We start from the raw sequence: 25,819 nt of genomic DNA, 5'->3' as shown, positions 1-25,819 counted from the left end.
ACAGCCCCCTTGCTTTCAGACAGAAATACCCCTCGATTATTATAACTGGTGCAACTGAGGTTATAATACCAAAACTTGTTCCAAGGGCAAACATTCCACTTTCATAGGGCTAACTGGCCTCAACCGTTTGGTAGGGGGATGCTGAAAAGTTTATAAATTTTGGCTGCATGTTTCTGGACACTGAATAATACCAGTCCTGGGGAAGTTCTCTAATGCGTAGCTTACAGCAGCAATGTGTTTATAACACATAACACAAAATAACATATAACACACATAACACAAAATAAGCTTCACATTATAGGTCTTGTGTACTCGGATTTCACAGCACTGCATTTTAGAATTTCACCCGACTGAAATTAACCTTTTATAAACAAAACAAACTTTTCACTGAAAAGTCTGTATCCAGCATAACACAGTGATTTGTAGTTGGAAACAGGTGCTCCATCTATTTACGATTTTCTAAATACGAAATAATCCATCAGATGGAAATTTGTGATAGTGATCTTCACCTTATGGCTGATGGTCAAATATTCAAAGGAACCGGCACTGGGAAACTCAAGAATATTCACATGCCTTTGGTGGTGGACAAAAGCTGTATCTGCAGTTTCATGTAAGCCATCAACCTTAAAAAAAAAACATGAATCGAAGTCTATAAGCAAGGGGAGCAAGCGCGTGTTTAAATATCTATTTATGATTTAAGTCTTGTGGATGTACATTTATATATTTATCAATGCGCAATGCTCAAAGGCCTGCTCACTCCCATTCATTATTTGGATAATAAAGCGTGTTAGAATTTTCTAATTACCGCTGTACTAATTCTTCCTTCCTCCCGCTAGTTTTAGTGTTTCTGGTCCGTAGCTCATATTGCAGCTGTTTAAGGCTTAAACGCTGAAAATCGTCCGTAATATTCTAGGGATATACCTATACAATTAATATAGTCTTGGAGTGAAATTAGAGAAGACACAATCGGCTTTAGCTCAGAAAACTCGGTCACATTCTATACATTACTCGCAGCTGACAGGGAGAAACATAAGACGATCGCCTTGCGCTTACCCAGTAGTACACGAGCGCTATCTGGCGCGAACTTTCTCTGCCTACGTCCCTATTGCCTGCCTTCTTAATGGGTACATGCAAAAGTCTCAAAGGATATAATCTTTAATTTCAGGTAATACGACCAAGCCCATATAAATTAGGACCGGGCAAGTTGGTAGTGTTGTTTGGGTCATACAGTTGTGAGCTTGCATCTGGGATATAGTGGGTTCGGACCCCACTTACGGCAGCCCTGAAGTTGTTTTTCTGTGGTTTTCCATTTTTGCACCAGGCGAATGCTGGGGCTGTACCTTAATTATGGCCACTGCCGCTTCCTTCCCACTTCCAGGCCTTCCCTATCCCATTGTCGCCATAAGACATATCTCTGCTGGTGCAACGTAAAGCAAATAGAAAAAAGAAAAGGAAGAAAACACTCCTAAACGATACTAAACCATACCTTTAATGGTCCTTTGCCTACCAAGTAACCACTGCTAAGCCCATAGGCCTGCAGATTAGGGATGATGCATGGTCAGTGTGACGAATCCTCTTGGCCATTATTCCTGGCTCTCTAGATCGTGGTCGCCATTCACCTTCAAATACCTGCTCAGTTAAAGGCAATTTTCAGCTTGGGGCAGCAATGCATGACGAATATCGCAAATTCACAGACATTAAACAAGATATGGAAATTCTCAAAATCATCAACAAAGGGCCCCTCCTTAACCCAGGAGAACTCGCACTGATATTTTTTCGCCAGAACTCGCGCGCAGTCTTTTTGACCGCATAGAATCCAAGCAGATGTGTTACTTGATCAGGCTCCTCGCAAAGATTGTCTATATCATTTTCAGGTTCGCCAGACTCCTCACTTTCCGTATCATGTTCACATTCATTCACCGAATGATTTTCGTCATCAGATGCTGTAGTGTCGTCAAACGGTTCACAATCACTATCGTCGTCTTCAAACAAACAGCGCCTTGCAGTACGCTATTGTCATTGAAGTGCTCGGTTCACTGATTCTTCTTTTTCTACGCTTCGCAGAAGTTGATCAATCCTCTCTATTTCCTTCGGATCCATGTTTTCTAACACGAAACACAACACTACACGCAGAAAGAACTATTAAGACTCGCAGTACGGAACACAAACAAAAGAACAACGCCAAATGCCAGGCCTCGCGCGCGGTGGAAAAGACGGCAACTTCTGTCAAGGTCAGAGTTTTTCCCTCCCGGTAACAATGGACAACATATTTAGATTAACTGTTACTGCACTAGCGTTGTCTACTCTCCTGCGAAGGATAAGAGAAGCAAGAGCAAGACGAGATGCAAGTTCATTGCAGATTACAAGTGAATAAATGAATGTGCGGACGAAAAGACCGCACGGTGAGGCCTCGCGGGTAACATTATCGAAAGCTGCTTCTTACATTTAGATCAATATTTCAACCCAAATCATAATATTAATGAAATTTCAGAAAAGCCGTTTGACCTTCTAATTCCCATTTTCAGAAATGTCAAACCAACAAGTCTTAATTCAGTTTTCCATAATATTCACAGCACTTTTCCTCAGCAGCCATCCTTTCTCCCACATCCTTCAACCCTGCCTTAATTCCCCTCTCCCCTCCCCTCCCCCGTCTTCTTCACTACCTTCCCTTCCCCACTCCTCCACGACCTCACGCCTTGCCCCTCCCCCCTCCCCTTGCCCTGTCTCTCCCTCCCTTCCCAACCCCTTCCTTTTCATTTGAATCTCATAACAGTTAGTCTGAAGCACACGCAACAATAGGCCACTCACCACATGCCGTATTTAGAGGTAAGTCTCATATAGCCTATGCCATCTAACACACACTCTCATTCAATTCATCAATTTAATTTTATCTCATTTATTCAGGTTAACTTCATGGGCACCGCAATGAATTGCAAATTTGATACCAGACACAATATATCTGTTTTAACCACATCTTCATGTGCCGTCCTGGCAATGCCCAACAACATTTCAGCATGATTTAACAAGCACCACGAGAGCATCTCATTTTATTACTTTGATTTATGTTGAAACACCATCTAGCAGTTCTCAGCTGGTGGTTATTTATAGTGGCGTCCAATGACTTGCATACGGCTAATACCACTCAAATTGGTGTTGTCCTACGGGATCAACATTTACCAGTTCCCATTTAAAATTGAATTACAGTAGAACCTCGATAATTTGAAATTGGTGAATTCAAAGTCCCGCCTAATTCGAAGGAGGTCTCGTTCCCGGAAAGGTGAAATACAGTTTTGCATGTTATTTAAATTGTATAATTCGAAATACAGATAATTCATAATTCGAAGTACAATGTCGACCCCATTGCTGAAATTCAGACTTTTAATACGAAACTGCCTTTACATTTTAAAATAAGAGAATTTGGCCAAGAAAGTAGTGGAGGAAGAAAAGAGGAAAAGCTGGGCCTTATTCACACAGACATTGAGAGATGATACGCAGGGCAGCAAGAAATTACTGTATGGTATCTTAAGAAACAAAAAGAGAGATCAAGTAAACACCAGATTTGTGAAGGATGAAGGTGGCATAATTTTAACAAAGCCAGAAGAAATAAGAAATAGATGGAGAGTGTATTTTCAGAAGCTGCTGAACATAAGAACGGATGACAGTCATTCAATAGACGACCAGGAAAGGAAATTAGTTGACGAAGAAATGGATAAAGAAATTACAACGAATTAAATTGAAATGGCAGTAAGAAAGATGAAGAATGGAAAAACTGCTGGAATAGATGAAATTTCAGTGGAAATGATAAAGGCAGCTGGAGCTGTAGGCCTGCAGTGGACATATCGGGTTCTCAGGAATGTCTGGGAGAATGAGGAGGTCCCTGAGGATTGGCAAAAAGGAATAATCATCCCAATTTTCAAGAAAGGTGATAAGAAAGTTTTGAAGAACTACAGGGGAATTACTCTAATATCCCATGTTGCTAAGATAATGGAAAGGATACTGGAAAGTAGAATAAGGTTGAGGGTTGAGAATCAGATAGAGGAAAATCAGTTTGGTTTCAGAAGTGGAAGGTCAACAATGAGACAACTAATGGAAAAGCATTGGGAGTACGGGAATGATATGGTGATGACATTCATTGATATTGAAAAGGCATATGACAGTGTCCCTAGGACGAAAGTTTGGGACAGTCTGGTGCAAAAAGGAATTGGACAGGGATTAATAAAAATGATCATGGCATTGTATAAGGAATGTTGTAGTTGCGTGCAAACACAAGTTGGCAGGACAAGTTGGTTCAAAATAACTAGTGGGCTGAGACAGGGAAGTGTTCTATCACCAATCCTGTTTACAGTAGTAATGGATGACATCATGAGAACAGCAAAAGCAGCATATGGAGGAAGAGAAATAAACATGATGTTATTTGCAGATGATATTGTGATTTGGGGAGAAGATGGCAGGAAGGTTCAAGAACAGTTGAATGTGGTGAATGGGAAGATTGAAGAATGTGGATTGAAAATAAGTGTAGAAAAGAGTAAAACTCTTGTTATGACTAGAGGGGAGAAAGAAGGGAAAGGTCAGGTTAGACTTGCAGACAAGCCCCTGGAAGTAGTGGAAACGTTTAAATACCTGGGGAGTGAATTAATGGAGAATGCTCGACTGGATGCTGAGATTAGTAAAAGGATTCAAGCTGGAAGTTGTTTCTATCATAGTGTAAGAAATATGTTATGGGACAAAGATGTGCCAATGGAAGCAAAGGATACTATGTACAAGATGTATTACGTAGCCATAACAACTTACGGAGCAGAAACTTGGACAATGACAAAGAAGGATGAGAGTCGAATACAGGCAGCCGAAATGAAATTCTTCAGGAGTATGATACAGAAGAGTAGAAGAGATAAAATAAGGAATGAGAAAATCGGGGAAGAAATTGGAGTGGAAAAAATGAATGATAGAATAGAGAAGAGAAGAGCCGACTAAGATGGTTTGGGCACATAAAGCGAATGAGCGACGAAAGAATGCCAAAAAAGGTGATGGAAATGCAAATCCAAGGAAGGAGAGGCCGTGGACGACCACGATTGAGATGGAAGGATACCATCCAACGCAGCATTATAGAAAGAAACCTGGACTGGGACACAGTGTTGGAGGAGGAGTGGTGGAAAGACTGAAGAAAGTGGAGAGGAACCATATTTGCCCCTACCCGGCTACAGCTGAATAAAGGGAAATGATGATGATGATGAGTATGTAACAGAGTAATTTCAACTTAAAATTTATTGCATCATAATAGACAGCGTGTTCCGGAACATGGAGGGGTACCGTAGCTTTCTGCATTTACACTCACTTCGGTGGGTCTACAGTGCGCTTCATGATTACTAAGTTGAATGAAATCGGAATTCTTTTGTATTCAACCTTTTAAAGAACGCCGTAATATCACGCAACAGGCAGTGTGCGGAAAAACAGAATCCGCGAACACTGGTGATGCCGACAGTTGACGAAAATACATGGCTCATATAATAAATTCGTAGGCACTGAACTATATTGTTATTGCTGATGAAACTGCATTTCTTTATTTTAATGCGAACCCAAACGGTCTTATGGTTTTAAAGAAGAAAGTGTCAGTCGGGATTCGTACCAGAGTGGGGGATGGGGTCATTGTAGTGTGTTGCAACGCACATGGAAGCGAGAAACTTTAACCCCCCATCATAGGAAAGTTGGATAAGCCACAATGTTTTAAGTTTTTACTGTAGTAATGATTAGCAGTGTGAGAACTTACAGTTCTATGAATATTAATACATGAAAGAGTCTTGATGATGAGCACTCCAGATGCAAGAATTTAGAATCTAGTTATATTCTAATTTACTCATAATTTCATCCCAGTTTTTAATGTCAATTTGTATATACAGTAGAACCTCGATAATTCGAAATCGGTTAATTCAAAATCCCGCCTAATTCGAAGAAGCTCTCGTTCCCGGAAACATGAGATACAGTTTTGCATGTTATTTCAATTGTTTAATTCGAAATACGGATAATTCGTAATTCGAAGTACAATGTCGGCCCCATTACCGAAATTCAGACTTTTAATTCGAAACTGCCTTTACATTTTAAAACAATAGTATGTTACAGAGTAATTTCAACTCGAAATGTATCCGCTCCGCGTCATAATAGAATGCGCGTTCCGGAACGTGGAGGGGTAGCTTTCTGCACTTGCACTCACTTCGGTGGGTCTATAGTGCGCTTCATGATTGCTAAGTTGAATGAAATCGGAATTTTTTTTGTGTTCAACCTTTTAAGGAACGCCGTAATATCACGCAACATGCAGTGTGCGGGAAAACATAATCCGCGAACACTGGCGATGCCGACAGTTGACGAAAAAACGTGGCAAATATAATAAATTCGTAGGCACCGAACAACATTGACATTGCCGGTGAAACTGCATTGTTTTATTTTAATGCGAGCCCAAACGTTCTTATGGTTTTAAAGGAGAAATTGCCAGCCGGGAGATCGTAGTGTGAGGGATGGGGGTCATAGTAGTACGTTGCAATGCACACGGAAGCGATATACTTTATCCCCTCGTCATAGGAAACTTCGATAAGCCACGATGTTTTAAGAGCGTCGGGAACTTTCCATGCCAGTACAAAGCATGTAGCCTATAATAAAAATGCAAACAGTAAAGAAATCAAAAAAATAATGCATTTGCACAGGGGAACCGGCAAAATTTATCCTCGTCTTTGAATTGTGCGACTTTTTCTTTCGTTGCGTGAGGTTATGTTTGTCAGCGATTTATCCAAGTGCATTATTTGAACATTGTGAATGCTCCTTATTGGATACATTTCGGAAATAGTTTTTTCCATGGCATTAGAAAGGTTTAAACTGTGAATCGAGGTGATTGCATGTATTAATGGGTCTTAGAATACTTTGTGACGCGGCAAGTGTCTACATTTCTGAAGTACGAGAGAAGTGCCACGGCGGGAAATCGTACAAGGATAGAGTCATAGGAAAGTTCGATTTTAAGGGCATCGGGTACTTTCTGTGTAAATACAAGGCATCTAAAATGCATACAGTATAGTAATCCAATCAATAAAGCACTTGCATATGGGAGCGAGCATAGATTTCTCCTCGTCTTTGAATCGTGCTTTTTTTTTTTTTTTTTTTTTTCCTCTCTTTCTTTCTTTCTTTCTTTCGTTGCGTGAGGTTATGTTTACCAGTGAGATATCCGAGTGTATTATTTGAATACTGTAAATGCACCTTCTTGTATACATTTTGGAAATAGTTTTTTCATGGCATTTGAAAGGTATAAACTGTGAATCAAGGTTAAATGCATGCAGTAACGGGCCTTAGAATATTTTATAACGCGGCAAGGGTTGGTACTTCTGAATTGCGGATTGGCGGTTAATTCGAAATCACGTAATTCGAAGTCCGATTTTTGAGTCCCAACGACTTCGAATTAACGAGGTTTTACTGTATTTGTTTTCATTTATTTTATTTCACTTGTGTGCATGTTCATTTGTTTAGTTATTAGATGTTTCGCATTAAGGCTGAAGATGGCCAGCCCTGGCCGAAACTAGTCCCTAATTAATGTAATTTAGGCCCGGTTTCATCAACACATGTTAGTACTTAACAAGGTGTTAAATCATTTTAACATACGATTTAAGAAAATTTGCGTTTCATCAACAAATGTTAACATTAACAAATGTTAAACTGCGTATTAAAGTTAACATCAGCCATTTCCAATGTTAAATGGCTAACATTAGCATTTAACAACCTGTTCCAAAATGGCTGCTGTGAATCTCGCTTTCGAGGCGGAATTGCTCTATTTAGATATTTTACAAAACAATCCTGATCAAAGAAGAGTTCAGCGACGTAATGACTGAAAATTTGACGGATCCGAAATTTCTTCATAGATACAGGTTATCGAAAACAGTCGTTGCTAAGGTTGTTGACGAAATTCAAGTGAGGTTAGAATATCCTACGAAGAGAAACTTACCTCTTTCTCCAATGTTGCAGGTACTGATAATATTACAAGTTTTTGCTACTGGTTATTTTCACATAATGACCGGAGACAATGCTGGAATTTCTAAAGCCGCTGTTAATAGAGTTGTTGGTCGAGTGTCTGCAGCAATAGCATCCATGAGAAGGAGGTATATAACATTCCCTTCAGTAGAAGAGCGTCAGCAAATTATCCGCGACTTCTATGAAGTAAGCCGTTTTCCTGGTGTTTGTTCTACGTGCAATAGATTGCACACATGTAAGAATCCAATCACCTGGAGGCAATTGGGCCGAAATATATCGTCATCGAAAGGGATTCTCTGTTAATGTTCAGGTGATTAGTGAGCCTAACCTCCAAATCAGGGATATACTTGCTAGGTGGTCTGGTTCTGCACACTACAATACAATATTTAATGACTCCCATATCGGAGCACAGTTTGAAGTGGGACAATTAACGAAGTGATTTTGTTAGGTGACAGCGGATACCCGCTAAAAAAAAGTATCTGTTTACCCCATTGAAACCCTCGCGGACTTTTCCCGCACCTTTTCTTTTCTTTTATCGTCAAGCCATCTGTGCGCTTGCACTCAATAACTTATATATATATCTGTATGTTCTAATTCAATTAACAACTCTTTTTCGAAGGAGGAGAAATTAGAACTACGATTCCGTTTCACTTCACGCGCCATATTTTACAGCTGTGCTCAAACAAAAACGCATCGAAGCGCGCTGTAAAACAGCATGTTCGTACCACTGCCTCCTTGATTCGCACCAGTTCGCAATATTGGGAGAGTTAACAGTCGATTAGTTAACATTTCACAAGAAAAGTTTGATGAAACGCAAGAAACCTAACAAGATGTTAAATTTCTAACTCCGCATTAACTAACTACTTGTTAGTATATATTTAACATGTGTTGATGAAACCGGGCCCTCGAATATTGCGTATTATAGTATTGAAAGGTGGTCCATTACAACATTAATTTAATAATTATATTATAACATGCTTCCATTATACTTTTATTTGCTGTGAATTGTAAATATGTGTTGTTTCGCACTACTTCTTTAAGCAACTAAATGGTCATTTGTCTAATATCAGAAGTCTAGTTCTATGTAAAAGTTAAATACTTCTACCAAGTGCAAGCGAGGTTCAACACTGTAAAATTGACTTTGGTACTTAAACAACTTCTGCAGTTAACTACCATCCAGGCATAATTCTTCTTTGTATAGTCCTTTTTTTTTCTTTTTTTCTTTTTTTTTTCTTTTTTTAACCGTAGCTTAATTTATTATTTTATTTGCAGGTTGCAGGTTTGCCAAAGGAAGAAGTTGAAATTGATCCACCTCCTCCTAAAGGTCCAAAGGGCAAAAAAGGTCGCACTGCTCCAGCTGGCACTGGTCAACGGGGAAGACCGTCTTCTAGCAGTAGTAGTAGTGGTGGTGGAGCCACTGTGACATCAACAGTTCCTAACACTGTTGGTTCATCACCTAGTGCTGTTCAGTCATCTCCAGTAGTACCTGCTGCTACTACTACTGGATCAGCGCATCTTCCTCTTGGTACTCAACCCCCTACTACTGTTCCAGGAAGCACAGCTACCACTACAGTCCCTACAACTGGTGCTCTCTCTCATGGCACTCACAATTCATTACCTAAACAGGTAGTGTGAATCTTGGGTTTTCATTGGTAACAGCTTATGAAATTGGAAATTTTAATGCCTCCTGGGTTTTTCTCTTTTTCCTCACTCCCTCTTTTTAATGGACCTTGTATTCCTGTATCCCTATCATCTTATCAATTTGGCCATAGTATAAATTATAGCCAGTGCAAGTGGGAATCTGAAATCACATGGCTCCGATAACTGGTAAATTTTGAGGTGCCATGGCTATATATTACATGGTAAAACAGTCTTTCTTTATTTGAATCAGAAGTACAGTAGAATAATACTACATTAAAATAATAATAAGAATACCACATTTATACAATGTTCTCCCCAGGAATTTTTGTCAGCCAGGTGGGAAATACTACGTAAAAAGTGAACTATTTTAGTGTTATTTTTACGAACAAGACATAAGGGTAATATGAACTTCTAGTGTTCTACTGTTCATTCATTTTCATGTTACATAAGGAACCCCTCTGTTACTGTTCAGTGCCATATGGGTTTGAGACGTCATATGCTCACATATGATTCCACTCTAATCCAGACACCACTCACGCTCGACAATATGTGATAGTCAAGTTAAACATTTAAACTTTGATATAATAGACACAATTATGCTAAAAAGAAAAGAAATGTGCCTGAAGAATTGGTAAGGAAAATTCAGATGTTGTACAAAGACTGTACCAGCTGTGTAGAAATTGGGGAAGGTCAATCATCGTGGCTTGAGACAAAGAGTGGAGTTCAACAAGGAAGTGCACTGTCCCCACTACTGTTCATCACTGTTATGGACAGTATAATGAAGAACATCAAGGAATAGTGAGGTGAACTGAATGCAGTGGCCTTTGCTGATGATATCGTGTTTTGGGGTGAAACAGAAGAGGAAGTACAGACCAGACTCAACGTATCAAAATCCCAGTTCCAGGAATATAACCTCACCATCAGCGAGACCAAGACAGTGGTGATGGCAGTGAACAAAGAAGGGCGTCCAGCGAGTGTAAAACTAGAAGACCACCAGCTAGAGTGTGTGGATAGCTTTCCTTACCTTGGAAGTGTAATCTCTAGTGATGATTTGGTCAGAAAAGAAATTACAAACATAGTGTGAAAGGGATCAGAATTGAATGGTTGTTCACAAAAACGGGCTAACCAACAAATTTGGAAAAAATTAGTTATGTGCTGCCATCTATTGTGGAAGGTTCAAACTATCTTCTTTGAGTTGGGCTAACATGAGTTAATCCTGTGTGATGGAGATACAACGCTTTGAATTTTATGCCATTTTATTTAGGCCAATTTTGTTATTGCAAAATCTGGCTAACGGACGTTTACGGAGGAGGCCGTAAAGATGGCGTTGCCGTATACGTCGGTTAGCAAACCTTATTTCTATTTATATTATAGGCTGTGAGTGTTTCTTGTGTTTTTGTGCCAGATGAATGGATGTATTTAGTAAAAAGAGCTAGAGTAAAAAAGTCATTTCAAGAAGTAAAAATGACAAGTGATAAGTTTGTGAGCACTCAGCGTTTGCTAGAAAAAGTAACAAAGTTAAAATAATGAAGCAAATATTATTTTTATGGTATTTTTGTTTTGTGACATTTGCAAAAGTTGATTTATCTCTTGTTCTGACAAAATGTTGGTTAGCCCATTTTTGCGTGCACCCACTCAATTCTACCAACAAGTAAGAACACTTGAATGGGATGACAGTATTCCAAATCTGGCCAAACTGATCATGTTTAACAGTTATTCCATACCAGTATTAACCTATGGTATGAAAGATTGCACCCTCACAAAATGAGATTCAGTAAGACTGCAAGCATCAGAGATGAAATTTCTTTCACCATCCAGAAGACCAAGATGTACAAGTTAAAAAATGAGGAGGTGAGGAAAGAAGCCAGAATAAAGACATTCTTATTAGACCGAATTGGCACATCCAGACTACGGTGCTACGGACATGTGATGAGGATGGAGCCTACAAGGACAGCCAGAATAAATTTGGAAAGACAGGTGGAGGGGAAAAGACATGCAGAAAGACCTAAAACCTGATGGATGGACATGATCAAGGTTGATCTAGTTACCTGAGGATGCACAGTGGATTATGTTCTCCATGGCAAGTTGTATATGGACAGGAAGAAGTGGAAGAGGCTCATAAACAGTACCTGGGAAACTGGAACTGTACAATGATGATGATGCTGATAATAATAATCATTTAAATAAACAGCTTTACAGCATTTACGTTATAATTTAGATCACTGAATGTCTCGAATATTTATTAATACTATGTAATTTGCACCTATCTAGGTAATGTTAGCCGGACGGTCTGTAAAAACAGCAGGGCAGTGCACCCATTATAAAGGTCCTCGAAGAACACTGTAAAAGGCGCATAAAACTTGTGTTTGCTTGCTCTTTATACAGTAGAAGTCCGCTATAGCGAATTCGGTTTATAACGAGAACCCCGTTATACCGACAATATTTTGATGTCCCTTCAAAATTCCTATATTAAACTGTGTATTATCCTTCAGTTCAGCGAGAGCCCTAATACTGACGCATCCTTTATTATGAGCGATTCAGCACTGTGTCCACTATCGAGTTCTCTCGTCGACATTCGAAGGTGATGTCATAGTCTATTAGTAATACCCGTTGACTGCTATTCTGTAAAGAATATTTGAAATGAAAGAGGACATATTTTCATGATAAATGCGTAAATAACATGTTCTTAACGCATTAAAAGTAAAGGCTGACTAAACGATTGCTTAGTTTTAATGCTAAATACTGCAATTAAGTAGAAATGAGATACACTTGGAAATGTGCCAGAGTGCATAATTTATTTCACAGGTTAGTTTATATGTTCTAATGTCTGGTTAAATTACAGAAAAGTTATATTCGTGTAAATTTATAGCGAGCAGGTTATCATTTATCTGGCGGTGCTTGAAGGTTTTTTTCATCATACGTATAGTACGGTTAAGTTAGGGTAGGTGACGCTGTTTGAATAAGGAAACTGAAACGTTTGCCGCAAAATGTGATCGGTCATATTTGGTGCGGGATAGTTTTCTCACTGTGCATTTGCGAGCTCTCTCGTGGACATGCGAAGGCTATGTTGGAGTCGATTAGTAATACGGTACCCAATGACTGCTATTCTCTAAAGAAAATTCGAATGGAAGAGAATAAAAAGTGTTCGTAATATGAAGGTTATGAAAAATTCTAAATTCCTATGGAGGGAATTAGCCTTACATCTGATATATACGAAGGTTATGCTGAAAGTTTTTAGCAGCACATAAACTGTAATTATGAGGACAGTGGCATTATTTTCATTTGAAAGAGCGATGTTTTTCGACCTTGGAACATGCGCGTGTAACCCCTCCTAGCGGTAGTTCCTCCACAGTGAGTGAAGAAAGGACAGGCAGTGCTAAGTCAGACACGGCGCAAGATGGATCTGTCGCGCCACGATTTTTGAGCAATGATTTTTTATGATTATAAAAAGAAATTAAGTGCCAAAGAATGCCATTCTTCTTTGCTGCTCATTTTTGGTGAGGCTGCCCCTCTAGAGCCACAGTTGGAAATTGGTTTCGCGAGTTTTCAAGGGGTCGGCAGTCAATTGAAGATGAACCTCGTCCTGGTCGCCCAGCAACAGCTGTGACTCGAGGGAATTGATCAAAGCAGATCCACATCTTACATTTTGGGACATTGAAGGGACCTTAAATATTGGGTCAAGAGCAGCGCAGACCATCGTTCACGATTATTTAGGCCTTACCAAGAGATGTGCCCGTTGGGTGCCACATTCCCTGACAGAAAGTCAAAAGGAAGAGAGAGTGGACTGGTGTCATTTCATGTTAGAAAAATTCAATGGAGGGCAGTCCGAAGACACCTAAAATATCGTCACAGGTGATGAAACATGGGTCTACCATTATGACCCTGAAACGAAGAGACAGTCTTCTGTGTGGTGCTTTCCAGGGGAGGAACCACCCACTAAAATTCGACGAAATCGAAGCTCCGGAGAGAAGATGGTGGCAACTTTTTTTACGAAAATGGGGCATCTCACCTCTGTGACCTTGGGACACACGCCGTACAGTCAATGCTGAATGGTATGTCCTCGCCACTTGGAGGTCACAACACCCAAAGTCCAAGAGTGGGCACCTTCTGCTGCATCATGACAATGCATCTGCACACAGGGCTACCAGAACAATGGACTTTTTGGAAAGGGTAAAAGTGCGAGTATTACCTCATCCCCTGTATTCACCTGTCCTGGCCCCATGTGATTTCTTTCTGTTCCGTGAGACCAAGGAAAAAATACGTGGGCAGCGGTTTTCGTCTGGCCATTGCAGTGTACGAGAGTGCACTAAGTGACATCCCGAAAGAAGCTTGGACTGAAACGATTTCTAAGTGGTTTCAGAGAATGGAAAAATGTATACATGCTAATGGAGAGTATTTTGAAAAGTTGTAATTGTTTCGCAAATAAAATTTTTTTCTCATACTCTGCTAAAAACTTTCGGCATAGCCCTTATAAATGCGTAAATAACGTGGCCGATAGCAGTTGTTAACTCGTTACAAATAACAGCTGAAGTAAACGATCTCTTAATTTTAATGTTATATACTGAAATTAAGTAAGAATGTGATACACCTCAAGATATGGCAGAGTACATCACTGATTTCAGAGCATAGTTCGTATTTTCTCGCGTCTAGTTAAATTTCGGAAAAGCTATTCGCATGTATGGTAAATTTTTAGCGAGGATAACTCGTGCCTCCACATGCGCTTCAAATATGTTTTCATAACACATATTAGATTAGGTGACGCCATTTGAAGAAGAAAACTGGAGTGATACCATATTTCTCCAAATCCAAGACGACGGTTTTTTCCCTCAGAATTTCATGCGAAAAATCAAGGGTCGTCTTGTATTTGCGGTCTAACTGTAATTAATACCACTGGCAACTCTCGCTGTAACCACGCTGCTTCTTTTCACACGAGCACGCACACACAAAATTCGTTGAAAATAAACGACCGCCTCTTTATTATACATCGCTAGACGTGACAACCGGTTGTACAGTGCCTGTGTGTAACGTCACTGTATCTCGGGAAAATAGTGAAGAGAGAATGACATTCTATTAGCCTCTACAAAAACGTTTCTCAAATCTGCGGATTGGCACCAAAACATGCGAGCCTTCGAATTCTTAGAAAAGCTACGGCTACTCAGTGGCAGAGTTATAACCCATCTACTGTACCTGACTCTTAGTATAATCAAGTTTTAGAGACAGCACGAATATTTTCGTGATGGATAGTCGTAAAGATATGTGGAACAGGTACTGCCGGCAAATTTTCAATGGGTTCTCGTCTATATCATGCCAATTTTAAGTTAGTGGGTATTAAACACTCGGAAATGTAGAATAATTGTGCAGATGCAAGTAAATATGGCGTAGGCCTAACTAAAGCCAATATTTGGCGTCAGCGCGAAGACAAAGGTACAAAAAATGCATTCAGTGGCCCGCGTCAACGACACTTTAAAGAAGTCTAAAAGTGAAATTGTGCGGTATGTGCACGGAAAGCGCAAGGGCGGAAAGGCCATACCGTGGCGCAATAAACTCGTTCGTTGAACTTCAGCGTCTGCGATCAGGTCTATACGTCGCTAGCCGCTGAAGTTGCCCGAACCTGGGAAGCGAGACATGCGTGTAGCGATAGCCGGTTATATCTGACGCTGGGTAAAAGTACCGTAACAATTTTTATAGACAGCAAGAATATTTTCTTGACGGATCGCCATATTGTAGAGTCACATGGAATAGGTATTACCGGTAAATTTTCAATGGGTTCTCGTGTATTATGATGCCAATTTTTAGTTATTTGTCGTTGTTGTTATTGTTGTTTGAGTCATCAGTCCGCAGACTGGTTTGATGCAACATTCCATGCCACCCTATCATGTGCTAACCTTCTCATTTCTGTGTAACTATTGCATCCTACATCTGCTCTAATCTGCCTGTCATATTCATACCTTGGTCTACCCCTACCGTTCTTACCACCTACACTTCCTTCAAAAACCAACTGAACAAGTCCTGGGTGTCTTAAGATGTGTCCTACCATTCTATCTCTTCTTCTCGTCAAATTTAGCCAAATCGATCTCCTCTCGCCAATTCGATTCAGTATCTCTTCATTCGTGATCCGATCTGTCCATCTCACCTTCAGCATTCTTCTGTAACACCCCATTTCAAAAGCTTCTATTCTCCTTCTTTCTGAGCTAGTTATTGTCCATGTTTCACTTCCATACAATGCCACGCTCGGCACGAAAGTCTTCAAAAACTTTCTAATTCCGATATCAATGTTTGAAGTGAGCAAATTTCTTTTCTTAACCCCTTCAGCGGGGAGCTCGGCTCACACTAGCTCACTCCCAGGTGGGGAGCGATTTCCATGATTGAAGAAAATATTTAATTACTTGATTAAAAACAATTTTAGACTAAAATGAACTATTGAAGGGCCAAAAGAGAAATATTTACTTGAATATAATATATTTAATTGTTGAAAAGTTCTATTTTAATTTTTCAATACTTTGTGCAAAAACGTACTAAGTGCTAGGGTTGGGCAGACTGGAATATTCACTTGTTCCACAACATTAGGAGCTTGAGGCGTAGTGTTTCGGTACAGAGTGCCGGGACACAGGACACAGGACTGTAACTGCGTCCTAGAGAGAACTTTGAGATGCAACAGGACATGCTCCGCTTCCGCTGGAATGTGCCTGAACTGAACGTGCTGTGCCAAGGCCGCACTAGATAGATTAGTTGGCCTTGGCCGTGTCTGCCTGTCGATACCGGCTGTGTGCCGCCCTGTGCTGGAGTGTCCACATTTTTTCATCCAGTTATATCTTTAATTCCAAAGCGATGACCCATATTTTTCTTGGGCTTAAAAGTTTCCTTAAAGTCCTAATTAATTTTTAACGTCAATCCCCGAGAAAGTGTTGAGGGAAATTTTCAAGATATTGAAGAAAGTAAATGGAAGTTGAGAGGGAAGGAATTCGAAGTGCAGAGAGCATAACAGCACTAAAGTACAACGATGTATTCATCCAGTTATATTTTTAATTCCAAAGCGGTGACCTATATTTCTCTTGGGCTTAAAAGTTTCCTTAAAGTCCAAATAAATTTTGTACGTCAATCCCCGGAAAGTGTTCAGGGAAATTTTCAAGATATTAAATACTCACTAATTACTCACAATCCAGGCCAATCCATTCAACAGGGTGAAAATATTCTTGAATTGGTTACTTTTAAACACCTGCACTGCCATTGTAACCGTGTTATGTGTATTTTATATTGACCAGAAAAATCTTAACCTAAAAGCAGCCTTTAAACGTGATTATTGGGCGCGAATTTCAGTGCTCCGGCTTTTCATTCACGTTCCCTGCAGCTTTATGCTGGACCATTGCCATAACTACACACAGGCACACACCAACACAGCACGTTCCGTACAGGCACATTCCCTGTTGCTTCTCGTTCTCTCTCAACTACGCAGTTACAGTCCCATGTCCCGTGCGCCCGCTGCACAGTTCAGCTAGTGGGCGGAGGGCAGTACATAGTGGGCTTCTGACGGGACAGCGAGTCAGTGTCTCCGGCTCGCTTGAGAATGTTTCGGAACAATTGACACTCGGTGTTCTGGAACAACGGAACATAACTGTGCACCGGCACAGTGTGCCGAAACAGGGACATAGTGCCCAACGCTACTAAGTGCTTTCACACTGTGAAATTGAGGTTGCTTCTTCCTAACAGCAAAGCTCTGGTTTTTGTTCGTAAAGTAACTTTCACCTGAATATTTTAGGCAGTTTACTATCAATCTCTGCCTGTAAATAAATGTTTCAGCATATGTAAATTGTAGATTTACAAAGTTTACATGTCCTTAAAAGATATACAATGGAATAAATTATAACACTCACGAATTTTTCTGTTATGTTGATTAGCGCTTTCGAGGGATCAAGTTTATATCGCCTCTACAATTCATAAGTGACATAAACGGACTATATTACACTACAATACAGGTAATATTTACAGTCTTCAGAGTGTTATGTCTTTTACAGCTGTTCATTATGATACACACAGAAGCAGGTCACGTTACATAACCTGTCTCGCCTTCGCATAATTTATGTAATTCCATTCCGAAACGCGATCGTTTTCTTATTATGTAAACTTTCCACCCTAGCCACCCTTTCCATAGCAAGACGTCATCAATTGATATTTTGCCTTCAGGGGTATAGGCTTCCGAAAATGTTGCTAACAGGTTTTCAAATACTGGATTTATCTCGTACATTTTGGGAGGAAGTTGTGTATTATTCACCTCATTGTCAGAGGTATGTAAAAAGCTGTGGAGGAAAATCTAATAATAATAATAATAATAATAATAATAATAATAATAATAATAATAATAATAATAATAATAATAATGTTATTGGCTTCACGTCCCAATAACTACTTGTACGGTTTTCGGAAACACTGAGGTGCCGGAATTTAGTCCCGCAGGAGTTCTTTTGCATGCTAGGAAATGTACTGACAAGAAACCGAAGTATTTGAGCATCTTCAAGTACCACCGGTCTGAGTTAGAATAGAACCTGGAGAATAAAACCTGGCCAGGCCACTCAATCTGGCGAGAAAAAAATCTTGTCTGTGTCATCAGCTTGTAGAAAGTAGGCGTAGTGAACAAGCGATTGAGAGAAATAGTGTCCTGATTTAGGTTTCTCTACAATCCCCTGCGGCAACAGTGTGGCCATAAGAAGCATTATTTCGTCCTTATTTGTCCGGACACTGTCTTGATCTCGATTCCTTCCTTTTGTCTTACTAAACTGGGATTTATGTGCGATTTCCTGCTCGGCATCTTTTGTCTCTTCAGCTACGTTCTGGCATATCTCGTCAGTTTTGTTTTCCCTAAAAACACTATTTTTACATCACGATTGAAATTTGGATAAAAGCGGGAATTTCTTTGTCCATTTTCAGTATAAGTTGACAAAGAACTTGCAATGGTTGGATTGTAATCAGTATTATCATCACAACTGTCACTGTCATCGTCGCTACTTGAACTGGAATCGAACACGTGTTATCTCTTCTGAACTGCTAAACATTCCCATCAGCTACGCCCAAACTCTGTATATTCGAGCTTGTAGTACATTTTCCATGTAAATTCCCGTCACTTACGAATTCCCCTTCGGCAGAACTTACTTCACTAATATCACAATTCTCCCCACTAAATTCCAACATTTTGTTTATCATGACCCGTAAATCGTCTTCCTCTAACAGTGGGAGCCGGTAATTCGTTATAGATATTTTAGCGAGAAAAATGTAAGGAAAAAGGATCGAATAGAACCCTGGTCTCAGCAGTTTGGCCGGAAATCATGAAATAGGACTGTATTACGGATGGTACGATAATAAAATGTTGTGTAACTCGTGATAAACACACACTCCAGTCGTGAAGGATGAACTCGAAGACTGGGGATAATAAATCAGTTCACAGTTCTAAAATGTCATCAGAGAAGTCTGTTCAGTGTCATAATCTCTAGAAATCCCTACTACAGCAATATAATTACATCCAAAGAACGGTTAGGCGATGAGCTAAAGCTTCAGCGCGGTGCTATTAGGCCTTAGGTCGTTCTTGCCCGGACTCATCTGCATTCTTTGTTGCAGCTCGTAGATGACACATTGGTATTGGGAGAACATAGTTGAAAAAATTCACATCAGAGGGAAGACTCATCCAAAATACGCTGCTAAAAAAGGAAATAAACCTCTGCAGGCAGGCAACTGAGAAAAAAAATATAATTCCAATAGACGGATATATCCGCGTTCCCCACCGAGCAAGCGACTTGTAGCCACGGATCTCGCCGCATCGCCCACCGAAGGGGTTCAGAAAGCTCTTCCTTGCTTGTGCTAATCTGCATCTTATGTCCTCCTTACTTCTGCCATCGTTAGTTATTTTGCTACCCAAGTAGGAATATTCATTTACTTCCTTTAAGACTTCACTTCCTAATTTAATATTACCTGCATCACCTGCCTTTGTTCGACTGCACTCCATAACTTTTGTTTTGGACTAATTTTTTCAGAATGAAATTAAACATACACTTTCACGTAGTGTCGGATTTTGGAAAATAACAAACAAGTAAGTCGTAGTGTGGATATCATCCGCGGAAACACAAGTTTTGAACAAACTGATTGCTGTTTTATACAGATTTTAATGTGTATGGGGGTTTTCCGACTTTTATACATAAACAGGACATAACGACAATCCGCTATAGCGAGTAAATTTTCCGCTGTTGTGAATTCTCACTATAATGGACTTCTGTATTTTTCATGTACAGTAAAACCTCGTTAATTCGAAGTCGTTGGGACTCAAAAATCGGACTTCGAATTACGTGATTTCGAATTAACCGCCAATTCGCAATTCAGAAGTACCAACCCTTGCCGAGTTACGAAATATTCTAAGCCCGTTACTGCATGCAGTTAACCTTGATTCACAGTTTATACCTTTCAAATGCCATGAAAAAAGAACTATTTCCAAAATGTATCCAAAAAAGGTGCATTTACAGTATTCAAATAATGCACTTGCATATCTCACTGCAAATATAACCTCACGCAACGAAAGAAAGGAAAAAAAGCACGATTCAAAGACGAGGAGAAATCTATGCTGGCTCCCATGTGCAAGTGCTTTATTCATTGGAGTACTATACTGTATGCATTTTAGATGCCTTGTATTTACACAGAAAGTACCTGATGCTCTAAAAATCAAACTTTCCTATGACTCTATCTTTGTACGATTTCCCGCCATGGCACTTTTTTCGTACTTCAGAAATGTAAACACTTGCCGCGTCACAAAGTATTCTAAGACCCATTAATACATGCAATCACCTCGATTCACAGTTTAAACCTTTCCAATGTCATAGAAAAACTATTTCCGAACTGTATCCAACAAGGTGCATTTACAATGTTCAAAAAATGCACTTGGATAAATCACTGACGAACATAACCTCACGCAACGAAAGAAAAAAATTCACACAATTCAAAGACGAGGATAAATTATGCTGGTTCCCCTGTGTAAATGCATTATTTTTTGGATATCTGTACTGTTTGCATTTTTAGATGCTTTGTACTGGGATGGAGACCCTTAAAACGTAGCTTATCGAACTTTTCTACGACGAGGGGATAAAGTTTCTCGCTTCCATGTGCATTGCAATTCCAACGCACTACAATGACCCCCATCCCCGACCCTTGTACGATTCTCCAGCTGGCACTTTCTCCTTTAAAACCATAACACCGTTTGGGCTCGCATGAAAATAAAGCAATGCAGTTTCATCGGCAATGACAGTATTGTTCGGTGCCTACGAATTTATTATATGAGCCACGCTTTTTCATCAACTGTCGGCATCGCCAGTGTACGCGCATTCTGTTTTCCCGCACACTGCCTGTTGCGTGATATTACGGCGTTCCTGAAAAGGTTGAATACAAAAGAATTCCGATTTCATTCAACTTGGCAATCATGAAGTGCCCTGTAGACCCACCGAAGTGAGTAAGTGCGGAAAGCTACCGTACCCCTCCACGTTCCGGAACACGCATTCTATTATGACGCGGATAAATTTCGAGTTGAAATTACTCTCAACATACTATTGTTTTAAAATGTAAAGGCAGTTTCGAATTAAAAGTCTGAATTTCGGTAATGGGGCCGACATTGTACTTCGAATTACGAATTATCCGTATTTTGAATTAAACAATTTAAATAACATGCAAAACGGTATCTCATGTTTCTGGGAACGAGAGCTTCTTCGAATTACGTGGGATTTTGAATTAACCGATTTCGAATTATCGAGGTTCTACTGTAGTTGTTTTTCATTTCTAGTGTTGGAAAATTTCTTACTGCTGGGATGAAGTCTGTAGCAAAACCTCGTTTGCTGGCGTTTTAATAATTGACATGTATAAATGAGAGGCGAAAGTAACATTGGAAAACAAGCAGTGATCTTGGATACTTGCCGTAAGTTATTACAGTCACCTTGGTAGGACATATCGGATCACTTTGTAACACAAAATATAATTACGCCACAGGTTCTTGTCGATGATGCAACTAAACTTGTGTGTTACTTTTGTGTTGCATAAGATATAAACATGGACTCTTTACACTCAGCATGCAAGTTTGCCTGTTTTCTTGGTATGCAACGCGAAAACTTGCTCGCCTATAAATTATTCAATTGTAATATTAGTGAGATGAGCATCTATCTTGATGCGTATTGCATTTAATTTACAATAGAAAGTATACAGGTACCTACTTAATGTCATTTATTAATGTAATTCTGAGTGCGAACCTATCGAATGCCAATGCAGCGAAACATCAATGCATCTTTTTTCGATGGGGGTGGGGTGCCGACGGGTGTGCGGATACAAGATTTTTGCGGGCAAGATAAAAAATAGGGGGAAAGCAAAATGCAGTAGAAGTCCGTTATAGCGAGAATTCGTAACAATGAAAAATTCACTCGCTATAGAGGATTGTCGTTACATCCGATTTTTGTATAAAAGTCGAAAAACCCTTCAGACACATTAAAGTCGGTATGAAACGGCAATCAGTTTGTTCAAAACTTGCGTTTCCGCAGATGATATCCACACTACGGCTTACTTGTTTGTTATTTTTTGTAATCCGATACTACGTGAAAGTGTGTGTTTAATTTCATTCTGAAAAAAATCATCATCATCATCCTAAACCATCTCCAGTTTCCCGGGTGTGGTATATGAGCCTCCTCCATCTCATCCTGTCCTTGTACCATTCTTCCTCCACCAACTTGTCCCAGTCATGACCTCTCCGCATTACATCGCTCCTAACTAAATCTATCCATTTCCTTCGTGGCCTTTCCACGGGTCGTCTTCCTTCTACCTTTCTGTCAAATTCCTTCCTTGCAGTTCTGTTGACTGGCATCCTCTTCATGTGACCAAACCACTTCAGTCTTGATATCTGAATCTTATTTAGGAGAGAATTGTCTATTCCTACTTCTTCTCTAATTTTCTCATTCCTAATCTTGTCTTTCCTGGTTTTCTGGATCATAGTGCGTAGGAATTTCATTTCAGCTGCCTGAAGTTTGGAATTATCTCTATTGGTCAGTGTTGTGGTTTCGAGACTGTATGTAAGAATTGGTGTATAATAGGACTTGTACAATGCCATTTTTGTTTTCATGGGTATTTGCTCATCCCACAGCAGGTGTCTTACCTAGTGGTAGAATTGTGTTGCCTTATTGATTCGATTGTTCACCTCATGTTTTGCTAGGTTGTCATTTGATATAACGCTACCCAAGTATTTGAAAACTGGAACGCTGTCCAGTTGAGCTTCATTTAACATGACTATTGGTTCTGCTCCTTCCCCATACACTTTCATCACCACCGTCTTGGTCTTGCTGATGTTTAAACCATATTTCTTAAATTCCTCATTCCAGCTTTGTATTCTCTCTCCCAATTCATCTTCTGAGTCACTCCAGATCGCAACATCATCTGCAAATGTGAAGGCTTTGATATCTCCATGTTCTTTCCTTTTAATAGATTTCATTACTACATCCATTACAATAATAAATAGAAAAATAAAAAAAATAAAAAAATAAATAGAAAAATAAATAATAAATATAGTACCGTATTTCTCCGAATCCTTCAAAAAATTGATATCAGGCTCAAAAAGGAGTTTGTAAATTCAAATGAATGCCTTGTTGTACAGTAGGCCTACGCATTTGTAGACGCCGAACATCGACTTTCGTCACGCCGTTTTTCTTTTTTTTTTCCGCTGCACAATTATTCTTTATTTCTGCGGGTTTGAGAACCATTAACTTAACATTGGCATCATAATACCGAAAAGAACTTGTTGAAAATGTTCCGGTAATACCTATTCCATGCGTCTCTACAATACAACGATCCATCAGGAAATTATTCCTGCTGTTTATAAAACCGTTACTTCTATTACGCAGCGTCAGATATAACTGGCTACCGCTACACGCATGTCTCGCCTATCGGGTTCGACCAAATTCAGCGGCTAGCGATTTATAGGCCTAATCGCGAACGTTGAAAGTCAACGAACGAGTTTATTGAGCCACGGTATGGCCATTCCGCCCTTGCGTTTTTCGTGCACATACCTCACAATTTCATCTTCTACTTCTTTAAAGCATCCTTGTTGCTGACCACTGAATGCATTTTTTGTACAGTAAACATTTTTTTTAGCTCTTTTGTCTTCACGCTAACGCCAAATATTGGCTTTAGTTGGGCCTATGCCGTATTTTCTTGCGGCTGCACAATTATTCTACATTTCCGAGTGTTTAATACCCATTAACTTAATATTGGCATCATAATATAGACTAGAACCCGTTGAAAAATTGCCGGCAATACCTTTTCCACGTATCTTTACAATATGACTATCTATCACGAAAATATTCCTGCTGTCTATAAACTTTAATTTTACTAAGCGTCATGTACAATAGACGCGTTATGACACTGTCACTGAGTAGCCATGGCTTTTCTAAGAATTCGAAGGGTCGCATGTTTTAATGCCATTCTGCAGATTTGAAAAATGCACAGGCACTGTACAACCGGTTGTCGCGGCTAGCGATGTGTAGTAAAGAGGCTGTCGTTTGTTGTCGATGAGCTCTGTGCGCGTGTGAAAAGAAGCAGCGTGGTTATCGCGGTAATTGCCAGTGGTATCCCTTAACTTACTGTTAGGCCGCAATTGCAACAACCCTTGAGTTTTCGCATGAGATTCTGAGAAAAGAAAAAAAAGTCTTGGATACGGAGAAATACGGTATCCCTCCACAGATTTCTGTGGCAAACACCTCAGCTTTCTTCTTCAAACAGCGTCACCTAACCTAACCTAACCGTATATGTAGCCTATCATGAAAACATATTTAAACGCATGTGGAGAAATAACCTCCTCGCGAAAAATTTACATGTAAATAGCCGTAACTAGACGCCAGAAGGTATGAGATATCCTCTGAAATCAGTGATATACTCTGCCATATCTTGAGGTGTTGTGTATCACATTCTTACTTAATTCCCGTATATAACATTAAAATTAAGATATCGTTTATTTCAGTCTTTAATTTTAGCGAGTTAACAGCTGCTATCGGCCATGTTATTTACGCATTTATTATGAAATCCTGTTATTCTCTTTCATTTCAAATTTTCTTTAGAGAACAGCAGTCGATGGGTATTACTAATCAACTCCAACATCACCTTTGAGTGTCAATGAGAGAGCTCGCAAATGCACAAAGTGAGAAAACTGTACTGTACCGAAGATGATCAATCGCATTTTGTTGCAAATGTTTCAGTTTTCTTATTCAAACAGCGTCACGTATCCTAACTTAACCGTACTATACGTATGATGAAAATCAAGCGCCAATAGAGAAAGTATAACTTTCGCGCTAAAAATTTTCATAATAGCCTTTTCGTAATTTAACCAGACGTGACAAAATATAAACTAACCTCTGAAATCAATTAAGCACTCTGCCATATCTCGAGGTGTATCCCATTCTTAATCGCAGTAATTAGCCTCAAAATTAAGCGGTCGTTCAGTCGGCCTTAATTTTTAACGAGTTAACAACCGTTATCGGACACGTTATTTACGCATTTATCACGAAAATATGTTCTCCTTCATTTCGAATTTTCTTTACGGAACAGCTGTAGACGGGTATTACTAATCGACTCCGACATCGGCTTTGAACGTCGACGAGAGAAATCGCTTGTGCACATAGCGAGAAAACGATGCTGAAGGTAATCGATCACATGCAGTGTCAATGCTGGGGTGCGTAAATATCGGTAACGGAAAAAAATTGCGCGCACTTAAATCGCTCGCAATAACGGATGCGCTAGTGATAGGGTTCTCGCTGTAACCGAAGGACGATACACAGTTTAATATAGGAATTTTGAAGGGACAGAAAAAAGTCGTCGCTATAACGGAGTTCTCGTTATATGCCGTACTCGCCACATCGGACTTCTACTGTAATTTAATACGGGTACTGTATTGGGGCATTTTCGCTATGTAAATATATTATAACAATAATAGCGTGTGGCCTCCGGAGCAAGGTGTATGTCCTTCGAGTTGTCGTCTCATAGGCAATCTACAGGCATAAAAATGTGGCCCTACCTGAGATGAATTCTAATGTTTAATTCGGCACACAAATAGCCCCCAAACCGTTGGAATCAACCAAGGAGAGTTAAAATCCTCGACCCGATCGAGATCCATTGAACCAAAGCC

General features: G+C 39.7%; 1 protein-coding gene across 3 annotated transcripts in view; it reads left to right on the top strand.

The window, feature by feature from the left end:
• LOC136866258 (bromodomain-containing protein 2) overlaps window positions 1-25,819 on the top strand; it is a 709,923-nt gene that overhangs the window by 221,375 nt on the left and 462,729 nt on the right. For all 3 annotated transcript variants that reach the window (XM_067143061.2, XM_067143058.2, XM_067143060.2), the window contains exon 7: window positions 9,274-9,627. In XM_067143061.2, coding sequence (XP_066999162.2) covers window positions 9,274-9,627 — 354 coding nt within the window. The remainder of the gene's footprint in view (window positions 1-9,273; window positions 9,628-25,819) is intronic.

Source organism: Anabrus simplex, chromosome 3, assembly GCF_040414725.1.
Source record: "Anabrus simplex isolate iqAnaSimp1 chromosome 3, ASM4041472v1, whole genome shotgun sequence".
Lineage (NCBI taxonomy): Eukaryota > Metazoa > Arthropoda > Insecta > Orthoptera > Tettigoniidae > Anabrus > Anabrus simplex.
The sequence above is the reverse complement of the archived record's forward strand: the minus strand, read 5'-3'. Positions and strand labels throughout refer to the sequence as shown.